The sequence below is a fragment of the Brienomyrus brachyistius genome, chromosome 2 (genome assembly GCF_023856365.1).
Source record: "Brienomyrus brachyistius isolate T26 chromosome 2, BBRACH_0.4, whole genome shotgun sequence".
In the NCBI taxonomy this organism is placed as follows: Eukaryota; Metazoa; Chordata; class Actinopteri; order Osteoglossiformes; family Mormyridae; genus Brienomyrus; species Brienomyrus brachyistius.
Window position 1 is genome coordinate 12143098 of NC_064534.1, and position 12902 is coordinate 12155999.

Consider the following 12902-nt stretch of genomic DNA (forward strand, 5'->3'; position numbering starts at 1 on the left):
TTTTTCATGAATATTTTCAAGCTCTGCAATTAAGTTTTCATATAATTCCCCCTTCCTCGGTGTCACATTGCTTTTTGAAACTACTGTTCTTCACTGTGCTGTTCACCTTTTTTATTACGCAGTATTAAATTGTGTCCTTTTTCTGTTTGATCGAATACATGCAGACAACTATATTTCTTCACAGCATTGTCTAAGAAGCAGTTTTAATTTTAATAATAAACTGCTGGATTAATAGAAACTTTCATTTTGTCTGTCATTGAAACTTGTGGTAAAATGCAAAATTTTGGCATAACATTTATTTCAGGTCTGTGCATGTTTTTTAGCAGAGTTATTTGCACATTAATAAACATCATTTATAATCTCTTGTGTATTAGACAAACTTCAACCAAAAAATAACATGCCCGGTTGTAAATTGATTTTGTTACTTGGCAAAACATACTTGTTAAAGCAATTTTATAGAGTCACTGGCCTTGTCTTGTTCCTTCATGCTCAAACGCTGTTTGCTTTTATTTTATTTTCTTACGTTCTCTCAGCATTGGTCAGGTGTGGGATGTCCTCTGCATGACCATAAGATAGATGCAATTTATAATTGATTTCTGAAGAAGATTGAGTGTTGGGAGGTGTGTGGGAGCCCCCTAGTGGTTTTCATAGAAAAGGCAGATAACAGTGACTAACTTAATAAGCTGTAGTGAAAGACTTGCATTAAAGGAGTGCCATCTAGTGTCGGGATAACTGTGGCAAACACCTCGCAGCTTTGCAAAAACACAGAACCAGGCTCCAGTAATACCTGCTTGTAACTATTGGGCTGCCAGTGAATATCACGAACCCTGAGGTTATTAATATCAGTCTTAAAATATATTGTAGTTTTGATAATTAAAATAGCTAGAACCAGTTCAGGAGTTTCAGGGAATAAAGAGGTTATTAGCGATGGGGTGGGGGCTGGGTGCGGAGAGAGTGCAGCAGTGTGTACATCATGCAGGCAGTGAGACAGGCTGTTAGGAGACGGGCATCGTTATAACCAGACTAAGGTGGATTCTCTTGACATCAAAGAGATATAAATGTTTGTACATACGTTCAAGGATCACACAGACCCACATACCCATTCTACATCCTTATGGACAACCAAAAATCATCCCTTAGGCTACCAAAATATATGGTCAATGTGGAGCAACGGGAAAAATAACCTCCGCTATTTCTAAAACAGATTTCAGTGTATAGACTGTATTATGGATAGAGTCATATCTCACCATAATTGTGACCTCATATTTCTACTCCCATAGACATAATTCTTTATCATTAACCATAGTTTAGTTGCTCTGTCCTTGAAAATGAAATATATCCCCGATTTGAAATATTTAGATTTGCTTAAAAGCTTGATATCTAAGACAAGGCAGCCCCAGGTTTACATGGTGAATTACTTACTACAGTGGAATGTAAACACCGTGTGTTGATTTGCATCCATCCAGGGATTCTGTTTGGCAAATAGAGGCTCCGCTTTAGCGCTACTGCATCTCAAGGGTCTCCAGTCACCCTTCGTTTGTTGCTGCACCTAAACGAGCGCCAGTGGCTGTCACGAATTGACAGCGTGAGATCCCCCTCCCACTGCCTTTCCTGCTTAGTGGGAGGACATCTTTCAGCCTGGGTGATTGGTTGAGCACATACCCTCAAACATGCACACTGTCGGTTTGTAGGCGGTACATCCAGAGGTGGGGGGTTTTTTGGGGGTTTTTTTTTCTTAGCTTGTTGCATCGTCGAAAACCTCTTTCTTTTTTTTGTGAGTTGCATAGTCATCTTCAAATTCTTCACATCAGCTGAAAACTATCATCAACCATTTTTACATCACGGTGTCACCTGCTGAGTCATAGTGCAGATTCAGGTCGTAGCACGAGCCCACTCTCCTTTTCACACTTTAAAATTTCGACCACTGAAAACCCGCAAAAACATTTCAGGGCAGCAGAAGGACTTTGTACCAAGAGGTGAAGACCCTCAATCTGACATCTGACATGTAGAAGAAGGCGGTAACTGTCCATGCTGTGTTAATCAATATCAAATTATTTTCCCATTTGGTATCTGACAATCTGTTCTAAACCAGAACAAAGAAATCTGGAGGTACCAAAAAATATATCATGTTTCTGTTTATTTTTTTGATAGAATAAGCCACTGAAAACTGTGTCGTACTGTTTACAATTAAAGATGGACTAAAATACACCTGGACTCACAGGCGGAGAATAGGGGCAGAGTATTTGTTTTCAAACATTATTAGTAAAATGAGCATATTTTACATTTGACACATGATGTGTAGAATATAGATGTTGGCATGATGCCTGTCTCCAAACTCTTCCCTGTACAGTATATATTTGATATTACTTGTTAATATTGATTGTATCCCGTATGTTCCTGTTTGGGTCTGTGTGTGTGGGTGAGCTCAGAGTAAGAATGTAGATATGTGAGGCACTCTGGCATTGGGAACTTTTCGTAAGACTGCATGGCTTTGGGTTAATGCTCCCTGAACATAAGATTTCTCAGACTCTCCCTTTATGCCTGATGATGGCCGATTGCGAAAGTCTGATGCTCCATGAGTGTAAAATGTGTTTCTCGCTTGAAACGAAATCCTTTTGAGATGCATTGTGGCATTGTGGCCGTCCCTTAAAGCCACTGTCTGAAGAGTGATGTTGTTCTCAATCTGTGATTGACCGTAATTTACGCCAAGATAACTCTGGACTCAAAAATGGTCAAAGAGAAGATCGATAACTTTGACATCGCGGTAAATGAAAGATTTGAAGACACTTATAAGGAAATTTAAAGAACAGAGTGAAAAGATGGGATTACAGCTAGAAGTGACGAAAATGATCTTATTGGTGAAAACATACAAGCTATAGTAGTTCTTGCCTCCCTGGACAGTCTTCAGCAATGAAGCACCCAGTAGTCGAGAAATACGTCGTGTTCCGGCACTTGGCAGAGCTGCATGAAGGATCTTCAAAAGCACTGTCATGAGTCTAAGACGTAAGATCAGAATTGTTCAGAGTATGACATTTCTTGTGACTCATTTTGGACCTGAAGGCTAGACAATGAAGAAGCAGGACAGGAAGAGCCCTGACACCTTTCAAATTCAGTGCCGGTGAAGACTTTTTAGAACACTGTGGACTTCAAGGGAAACACAATTGGATTAAAATCAGGGTAAAAAAAAAAATCATTGAAGCTCAAATGTAACAAAATTACAGTCTTGTACTGGCATATTTTCAGATGACTCAATTCTTTAGAGACCATCATAATGCTTGGAAAATTTGAAGGTTAATATAACTACTTCTCCCTTTTCTAACTTCTTAGTAATTCCAAGCTTAAGCCTCTTCCCGTGTTATTCCTGCTGCTCTTTTCCGTGTCATGCGGTATTCCCAGAGATGTCATCAGTGGAGTGGGAAAACAAGTTAAATTGGAGTATGGCTTGTCATATCTTGAAGCCAGTTTACCTAAAGGGTACTTTTCACCCACACTGCCCCCAGTTGTAGTTTCTGTGAATGATATATCAGGCGTCTTCATTTTCTGTATGACATCAGCATATCATGGATTTCTCCAGGCCATTTTTCCATCAGTCGCTCCCTGACACACAAATAAAGATGTTTACCCATTCATAGCTGTCCTTCTTCCATTTCCTATCCTTATAAACCTATACCACAAAGGTTTGGGTTTCCATTAACATCTGAAGCATGAGGAAATATTATGTTTTTGGCCCTGCTTCACATCATCATCAGCAAAAACCTCAGCATGGCACTTCTGCCTGTCCTTTCTGTTCCTGGTGTCATCGTACTTACAAACAGTGCAGTGTAATTTCACCTTTCTGAGGAAATGTTTTTAAGAGCAAAATAATATATTATGAACAAAACAAATGCATTTGTCTGTGTTCTGCACTGCTGTTTGCAGTTTGAATATTTCAGACCTTTACGGAATTTATTTTGTTCTCAACATAAGCTTGTTATGGGTGTTATGGGTAACACTCAGTGGTGACTCTGAGGTTCGGGATCTCTACCAGCAATCAGAAGGTTGCTGGTTTGAATCCCATGAATGCCAGGTGTGTTCCTACTCCTTTGAGCCCTTGAGCAAGGCCCTTAATCTGTAATTGTTGTGTCCTGGGTATGACGTTAATGTACATCCAGCTAAATAAGGAGGTCCTTCAACTTACCGGGAAGTTTGGGGGTTGGTGGCAGGATCGGCACTCCAGACACCAGAGAAAACTTACACTGTTTTGCTCGGACTAGTGTGGTGCTGAGGTACCGCCGGCTGCACAACTGCACTCAGGTTTTCATCCCTGAGGTGGTTTGTCGCGTGGTGGGTGTGGCAATGCGCGGTAATCAGTGTGTGCACCTTACCCCTCTCTATTACAAAGCCAGTTTCAAAGCAAACTGAGCCCCCCAGTCAATGAATCTTTACATGGTTTGTTCAGGGGTTTATCATCACGTGTACTTCCGTGCTGCTTGATGTAACACATATACTGTTTCTTATTAATTTTTGTATTAAATTTTAATCTTGTAAATTTGAAAATAAGTCACATATCATAAAGGTTTATTTTTACAGTAAGAGTTGTTCAGTGAATGTGTCATATAATGGTACCGTTAGTTATCCAAAATATATAATTTTATCGCCACTAACCGAAGTCTCATAAAGGTCCGTAATATCTGGAAATGTATTTTCCCATTAAATAAAAAAAGAGAGCAGAAGGTGTCCTGTTTCTGTAAAAATGTCCTGCGGGGAAAATTAGAATCTTTGGAAAATGTTGCTGTTTGGGGTCCTGCGTAATCAGCCGGCGTTCCCAGCCACCATGCAGCCTGCCTCTTTACTGTTTTCAAATTGGCGCTTTGCCTTTCAGTATGAGTGCCCAGCTGGAAGGGGGAAGGTTATCCCATTTCCGTCTCTGCAACCAGACAGTTGGTGGAAGCATCACACTGGCAGGTTAAGTCATGTTGGGGGGGGGGGGGGAAGAGGCCTCTCGCAGAGGTGTCCATAACGTCAGCTTTCAGGAGGGGGGGTTTTCACACGCCGTTTTCTGTTTCTAGTATTCCACACTTTCAGGCATCTGAAATAAATAAATCCCACAGCTCTTTTCTCAGTGCAGGCTTTATGTCATGCATTTTGTTAATGGACAAGAGGCATGGTTTCCTTTTCATGTCCCCGGCATTGCAATCTACATGTAAATGATCCATATGTAAAACCATCCGGGTGATTGCAGGTAGTTACAGGCATGTGTCTGTCAAGAGGCAACAATAAGAAATAAATTATTCATAATGTACAGTATGTGTGCAGTGTGCGTATGCCTCTGCATTCAGTATGAATGAAGGTACAGATCTTGAGGTATAGAGTTGCAAGTCTGTGTTTAAGCCTGAAATTAAGATTTTCTTCTACTGGCACGTGAGATCAGAGTGCAGTGGCAATATACAGTATGCAGAGGTTGCCATGGTTGCATACATTCACACGACGTGTTATATAACATCAGAAGCCTTTGTATCTGACACGTTATTACTATGGTCGATGAGATTTGTGCGGATATCAGGATCATTTTTGCTACAAAGCTTAATTGTACCCAGAAAACCATTCATTTGATGTCCGTTTTTTTTTTTTTTTGTAATTTAATTTGTTGTTGGAAAGTTTAATTGGGAAAATTGTATCGTCCTGAACATTCCAAAAGCTCGACTAGAAGTAAAATTTTGTTGTCATATTTATTCACCCCGTCAAATCTCGACTGAAAAATTATTTAGTAATATATCTATTATTTATTTCCAAATGCGCCCACCACTTGTAATTCCTGATGCTGCAGTTTTCACCACATGTCCGATCGGTTATATATGTGCAAATTTATGTATTTCAGTCTGTACAATTGAAATCAAAGAATTTCTTGACATGAAGTTCGGTAAGAATTTCTCAAAAACGGTGAGAAGAATGACAGTTGTGAATTGAGTGATCAGTCACGAAAAATTCGCTGGAATTAGATACACTGATTAGAGAGGATCAATATGGGCTGCATCACTACCACTAGACACACATACACACAGACACACACACACACTGAATTTTCCCTGATACACATATAATTGAATTTTAAAATATGTCTTTTTTAAACACGAGGGAAAAAATATTAAAATTAAAAAGACAGACGGGGTGTAATGAGCAGCACCTGGCCACTTCATCAGCCGTGACCTAGAGACCTACAGCCTGGGGTGTGTAAAAGCCCCTTTCTACGCGCCGCTGCAGTGAGCTGGTCTTTCCCTTGCTCTTCATCGCTCCCATTCTCTCTCTCTCTTTCTCTCTCTCTCCCTCTCCCTTGCTCGCCCGCTCGCTCTCTTGCTCGTCTTCGAGACAGCGGAGCCCTCCCCTGCTACTCCTTTGCTCTCAGTCAGCCTGCATTTGTTTGGTATGCATGAGCTCCGCTCCGTCCGCTCCGAGTGGGGCCGCCTTGCCGCTGCAAGTGGATTTGGATGCTTTCCCAACGCGGGCTCACTCTGCGCCGAGCACCGGACCCCATTCAACTAGTTGGACTGGCCATCTGAAGGGAAGTGCTGGGGGGGGGGGCACAGGAGAGGAGGAGAGGGATCACAGGGCAGCGGGGTGGGGGGGGTGGGGGGTTAAGGTCAGGTTAGTTTTGGGGGGTTGGGTGGCGGGCGGTCATGATTCGAGCCCCGATCGGATTCCAACTGGAGAGATTTCCGTCACCCCCATTAGCGCTTGTGTGGAAGTGGGATTGTCTCGCTGGGGGGGAAAACTGAGGGGACATGAATCAACTGGATGCCCCGCGTCCCCTAAACTGGACCATCCGGAAACTCTGCCATGCTGCCTTCCTGCCCTCCGTCCGTCTGCTTAAGGTACGGGATGCAAACCCTTAATATGGGGGGGGGGGGGGCTAAGGAGGGCACTCACCTCAACCCACCCACAGTAGTAACACCTAGACAGACATTATTCTTCCCATCACTTACTCCCTGCTCCTGGCTCGTAGTCCGTCATCGTCTTGTGGCATGTCTTCATGTCTTCTGGGGAGGACTTTTAGTCTTTTGGAGAGACGCATCTTAAAAATGTACTTGTGGGTTGTAGGATAACCTGGACTTCTCCTGTGGCTCTTGACACGTTGCTGCTTTGGATATGATTTTTTTCTGCTATACCTGAGAAATGTGCATGAGTGATATTTTGTTAGTGGCATGCATACACTTGAAGGGTGTTTTTGCAACAAACTGCTGCTAATAATAGCAAAGTACCTGTGCTAATGACCGTGTAATACCTTTTTAATTACCTCACTGGCAGTATTTGGTGAATAACCTTTTCGGCATCAGTTTCCACACGCGCCAGAGATTAAAAATCCTCGGTGAATAAACACTCGTATCAGTTGTAAGATCCACTTAACCCCCGACTGGCATGAGCTCGCCCTCTCGGAGGGAAGGTGACAGCCTTAATTTTATGTCAAACCTAGCATTTAAATCGTGTGCGAGGGCTTCTTTTCACTGCATGGGCAGAGCTCCTGCCCGCTCCTGCACTGGAGAGATTCCTGGAGAGGTTCTGGAGGATAAAAGGAGAAGAACCTCAGGCAGCAGCTGCAGCTCGGAGAGCGTGGAGGAATCTCCGCTGGGACGGCAGCATCTCAGTCGCATGCTTGCTACCAGCATCTGTACTGGGGCAGATATGCATGAAATCATACGGGACATTGTTTACGCCTCATAACCCGGTGTGTTGTAGCTAATGTGCCGTTTTTTTCCCTCCCCATGGCAGTGAGACGATAACTTTGTGTATTTGTCAATATTTTAAAGCAAAGGCGGAACTGATTACCAGGCAACGTGAGCCCTCTTCTTTGTTACTGATGGATTTTACCCAGGTTGGCATCTCGCCTGTGGCCTGCAGCACTGAGCCAGTTCCTCTTCACGTTTTTTGTGCTTGTAGCAGATCCGGCTAATCTTCCATGATAATCAGACTGAAAAAGGCTGTGACTGCGACTCAGTCCCTTTTTCTTTTCCGTTACCCAGACTCAGAGAGGAGTCTCATCTCTCCCAAGCATGCTTCTGAATCTGTGCTGCATTGCTGGGATTCAGCCACGCTTACCTGATAGTACAATCTGAGACACTAGAATATTATCCAAACTAACTTCCAACCCTGACCAATTATAATTTAGAGCTAGATCATACCATTAAGGAAACATTTTAACGACACACACATATACAGTTCATATATTTGTCATTCTGGGGACTCTCATTTCACCTCTGTGGGCAAAAATTCCTAACTACGATAACCCAAACCTCTACCCAGCTATAAACAAACATGCTAGGCTTTTGGCTACTTTAGTTTTTTCATTGCATTCAAAGATTTTTTTTTTAAATTGAGGCTTATATTGTGGGAACAGGAAAAAAATGTCCCCATGAGCTAAAAAGTAACAGGTTTTACAACATTATGGGGACATTTGGGGACATACAAACCCACACACACACCAAAATATAGCTCCAGGGTACCTTCTGCAGAGGTTCATCGCTGTACTGCGTCTGTGGGTCGTTGACTCGCTACCCACAAATTCTCTACTGCAGCTGACTGCCTCACACTTTAATGAAGGGCACTGGAAACAGCAGTGGCTTTTGGGTCAGTGAGACCATGAGTATTCTTAGGGATAGCTAGAGCTACACTGTATCAATTAAACTGCCAATGCAGGGGACGTGGGTGCTGTTCTTTACTTGGATTCTTTTGTAGCAATGGCTTATAAGCTTGTCCAGCAGTAGGTGGATGACACTGATGCACCAATGCATGTTCTTAATTCAAACAAGCTACTTTAAAAGCCATGTTGGCCCTAGAGTCACATTGATGCCAACAAACAGAATTTTTTTTTTCACAACAGAACTCACACTGTGGATTATGCACAACTAGGTTATTACTGTTGATGAAAATGAAACGTGAATAAATGGTAGTGGGTGGAAAAATTACGACTTATTAAACCCCCCCCCCCCTAAAGCATTCATGAAACACAGGACCAAAGCGTAAAATACTGTAAAATACAACGAAACAAAAGTACTACTAAAGTGAGAAGCAAAACCATTTTGATTGTTAGTTTCCATTCACAGGGAGTGTAGCATTTATGAACAATTACCGTGGTAGAAGGTTTTGCATATTTAGAGGAGTGCAGGTTGATAAAAGGGAGGAACAATACAAATGTAAAAACATTCCTGTCAGGTCTGAAAGTAGAACGGTAATCAAAGGAAACTAGACACATTTCAGCCTAAATGAATTAGAGTGAAATTAAACAAAACAGCACAATTGAATAGAGAAGTAAAACCAAACTGAAGAATAAAGTAAACCTCATTCCTTAATAATGATGTTATAGGTAAAATCTGACTCTTAACATATCAGCATTTTTTACATGTACAGCTTTGAAGTCTGGATCAATACATGCTACCAGTGTTGCAGTATTGACCTGATGAAGCGTAGTGGATGTTTTTGACAGAAAAGCATTGAATTGTTATTGAATTTTTAATGCAGTTACATTGTAAGGTGTTTTAATTGATCAAGCTACTCTCTGTGTTCTGTGTGAAGGGTACCTAGTACTACAGTTTTTGCAGGTGTAATAAATGATAAATGTGCTTTTTTCCTTTAAACATTTGCACAGTTTGAACTGATTTGTGTTGACAATAGATCAATATTAAGGAAATGACTTATGTCTAACTACTGTACCTTGCCACTATACACTCGTAAAATATAAATGATGAAATTAAAAAAATGTTGTTAGTCAAGCAGAGAAGTACCTTTTAACTTTGATATCATCGTCATAATAGAAGTGAAAAGGCTTTAGTTAGTGAACTTTCTTGAATTTTATTATTCAGTTTTTATCTCCTCGTGGATATTCAGTATTCAGATTAGAATTGTCAGATGTATTTTTTTTAAGTGTTTTACAGTTAGATTATGAGGAACTGGACGCAACTGAGATTCAAATTTCAATGAGAGCACTTCATTCAGAGAAAAGCACATAAATACTGTGCATGTGTTTTAATGACTTTAATATATTTTTCCTTGAAGTTGATTAAGCTGAATTTCTGCCGGCATGTGGAAAGGTGAGGAAGGGAATTTGCTTTGGATGAAAGTGTCAGCTGACCATTGTAAATTGGGAGCGTGCTTACGTTTTATTTTGCAGCATTGTTAGATACCATGTTTGGAGTGCTCTGTCAAACACGTCGTTTTAGGAATTTCAATATATACTGAATATTTTTAGCGAGCCATCCATCGCTGTTTGAAGTACAGCATTGCCTTTTTGTGTAGGTCATCCAGCATAACATCTGAAGACCGCAAGGTTTTGTAGTTCTCTTTGTGTCACATCCAACTGAGATTTAACCAGAACATCAAAACAGACTTGCAGGGAAAAAAGATCCCCAGGCTTTACAAAGTTCAGGTAAATAGGTTCTTTTTCCCCTGATTCTAATGTTAAAAGGCCTAAGAAAGCACACACTTTAATCACAGATCACTGCTAACTTGCGCACCTTTATCACCCAACACCCACAGCCCTTGAGTAATGAGACGTCTGGCCCCAAAATGGTTATATTGACTAGCATTGCGCTGCATTGTTCGTGTCCTTTATTGAAAAAGACAGCAGGACTTCCTGAGGAGATTTAATCACATGAGTGGTGACCAGGGCAGAGTGTAGATTGTGGTTTTTGTGGTACGACCCACAAAGAAGATGGATGATTCAGCATGACTATGTTCATAAGGCATAGGAATTTATTACATTACAGGTACAAAACATAAAAAATATTACCGCACTTACATGTTAAAGCTTATTTTATTCCTAGGGTCTTAGGAAAAATAGAAACTGTTAAAAACCCTCATCTGTCATGCATCATTGTGACAGGCAGTATCGCCCTCATTCTCAGTTTTTTTTTGGACAGTTAAGTCACTGCAGATTGTCTTCATTCTCTGCAAAATTATTTTCCATGTTCCCTGGACGGACCTGATATTGTATTACTCTGACCCTTTGAAAAGTCCTTACAGTATCAAATGTCCACAACAGTAAAAATTCTGTATAATGCTGAACACATCCAACCATCCACCCACCCACCCATACAGTGTCTATATCAACTGATACAGTATCGGGATATGGTGATGCTGGTGTGTAACCCTAGAAACATGGAGCTCAAACCCTGGGCAGTATGGCAGGGAGGAGTTAATTACAATAATACTGTCCTTCTCAATGAATTCTACTGTAGAGAGACTCAGTAGTCAGTACTGTCATTTCAATAATACAGTCCTTCTGAATGAGTTCTACTGTAGAGAGACTCAGTAGTCAGTACTGTCATTTCAATAATACAGTCCTTCTGAATGAGTTCTACTGTAGAGAGACTCAGTAGTCAGTACTGTCATTTCAATAATACTGTCTTTCTCAATGAGTTCTACTGTAGAGAGACTCAGTAGTCAGTACGGTCATTTCAATAATACAGTATTTCTCAATGAGTTCTACTGTAGAGAGACTCAGTAGTCAGTACTGTCATTTCAATAATACAGTCCTTCTCAATGAGTTCTACTGTAGAGAGACTCAGTAGTCAGTACTGTCATTTCAATAAAACAGTCCTTCTCAATGAGTTCTACTGTAGAGAGACTCAGTAGTCAGTACTGTCATTTCAATAATACTGTCCTTCTCAATGAGTTCTACTGTAGAGAGACTCAGTAGTCAGTACTGTCATTTCAATAATACTGTCCTTCTCAATGAGTTCAACTGTAGAGAGACTCAGTAGTCAGTACTGTCATTTCAATAATACTGTCCTTCTCAATGAGTTCTGCTGTAGAGAGACTCAGTAGTCAGTACTGTCATTTCAATAATACAGTCCTTCTCAATGAGTTCTGCTGTAGAGAGACTCAGTAGTCAGTACTGTCATTTCAATAATACAGTCCTTCTCTATGAGTTCTACTGTAGAGAGACTCAGTAGTCAGTACTGTCATTGTCTTGTAATAGTTTCCCATATTTGGTCATTTAAATGTTGTACTTTGATCATTTAATCAGGTTTTACAAATTTCTGTTAGTTTAAAATTGCATGGCATCACCTCAGCAAGAACCCCACTGAGAAGTTGAAACCCGCTCACTGCCTTTACCAGTGTGCACCGCTGTATAAACACACCTGTGGAGGCCCCTTCACGATGCCAAATTCACATCCCCATGCTGTTTCATCCAAGGTGACAGTGACGTTCTGTAGATACCAACAATTACTGTGGACCAATCAGTGCTCATACTAGGGTGCCCATATGAATCTAATAGGTCAAAGGTCCCGTAAAGAGTCCAAGGCAGCTTGCGATAGGTCCATGCGCATAAAGGAATGTGGTGGATTGTAATGCAGGTGTGATGATGAATAATGAATTTGACATGCGGGAGGCTAAATGTTAAAACATCTGGGCAGACTTTGGTTCCTGTGATAAACTCAGCCTTTAACGAACTCTTGGTGTGACTAAAGAATTGATGGGGATTCCTGCCGGGGGTAATTAAACTGTGGGGGTGAATCCCCAGGGGGTACAGTTTAGGTAATTGCCTTATCTGTCATTGCTGTCATGCCATATATTGAAAACTTTCCCCTCTTGTTAGAGAAAACTGTAAACCGAATAGCCCATAAGGATGGAAAATCCTAAATCATTGTTAAGCTGTAGCCGAAATGAAAGTTGGGTAACAGCTTCTCGTGTCCCCATTGCCTGCAATGATGAACAGAGTGGACAATACATTTTCTTCAACAGACAATAACACCCCTTTGCTCCACAGTCAATGCAATTGTCCCGCTGCATATTTGCCCAACCTAGCATCTATTGAATGTGTTATTGATGGAGGTTGCGTGTGATACTTTGTGACGGTTTCCACAGCTGGGTTAAGTCGTGAGTGAGCCATGACTCCAACCCTCATATTAAACTGTTAAAGAGCCCACAAT

At 41.2% G+C, this 12902-nt stretch overlaps 1 protein-coding gene across 7 annotated transcripts in view; it reads left to right on the top strand.

The window, feature by feature from the left end:
- The window catches only part of trpm3 (transient receptor potential cation channel, subfamily M, member 3), a 132463-nt gene that overhangs the window by 17762 nt on the left and 101799 nt on the right, over positions 1-12902 (top strand). For 3 of the 7 annotated variants that reach the window (XM_048991742.1, XM_048991751.1, XM_048991771.1), the window contains exon 1: positions 6628-6848. The exons of the other annotated variants lie outside the window; for them this stretch is intronic. In XM_048991742.1, coding sequence (XP_048847699.1) covers positions 6759-6848 — 90 coding nt within the window. In that variant the 5' untranslated portion in view covers positions 6628-6758. Of the gene's footprint in view, positions 1-6627; positions 6849-12902 lie in introns of those variants that run through there. 7 annotated transcript variants of the gene reach the window in all.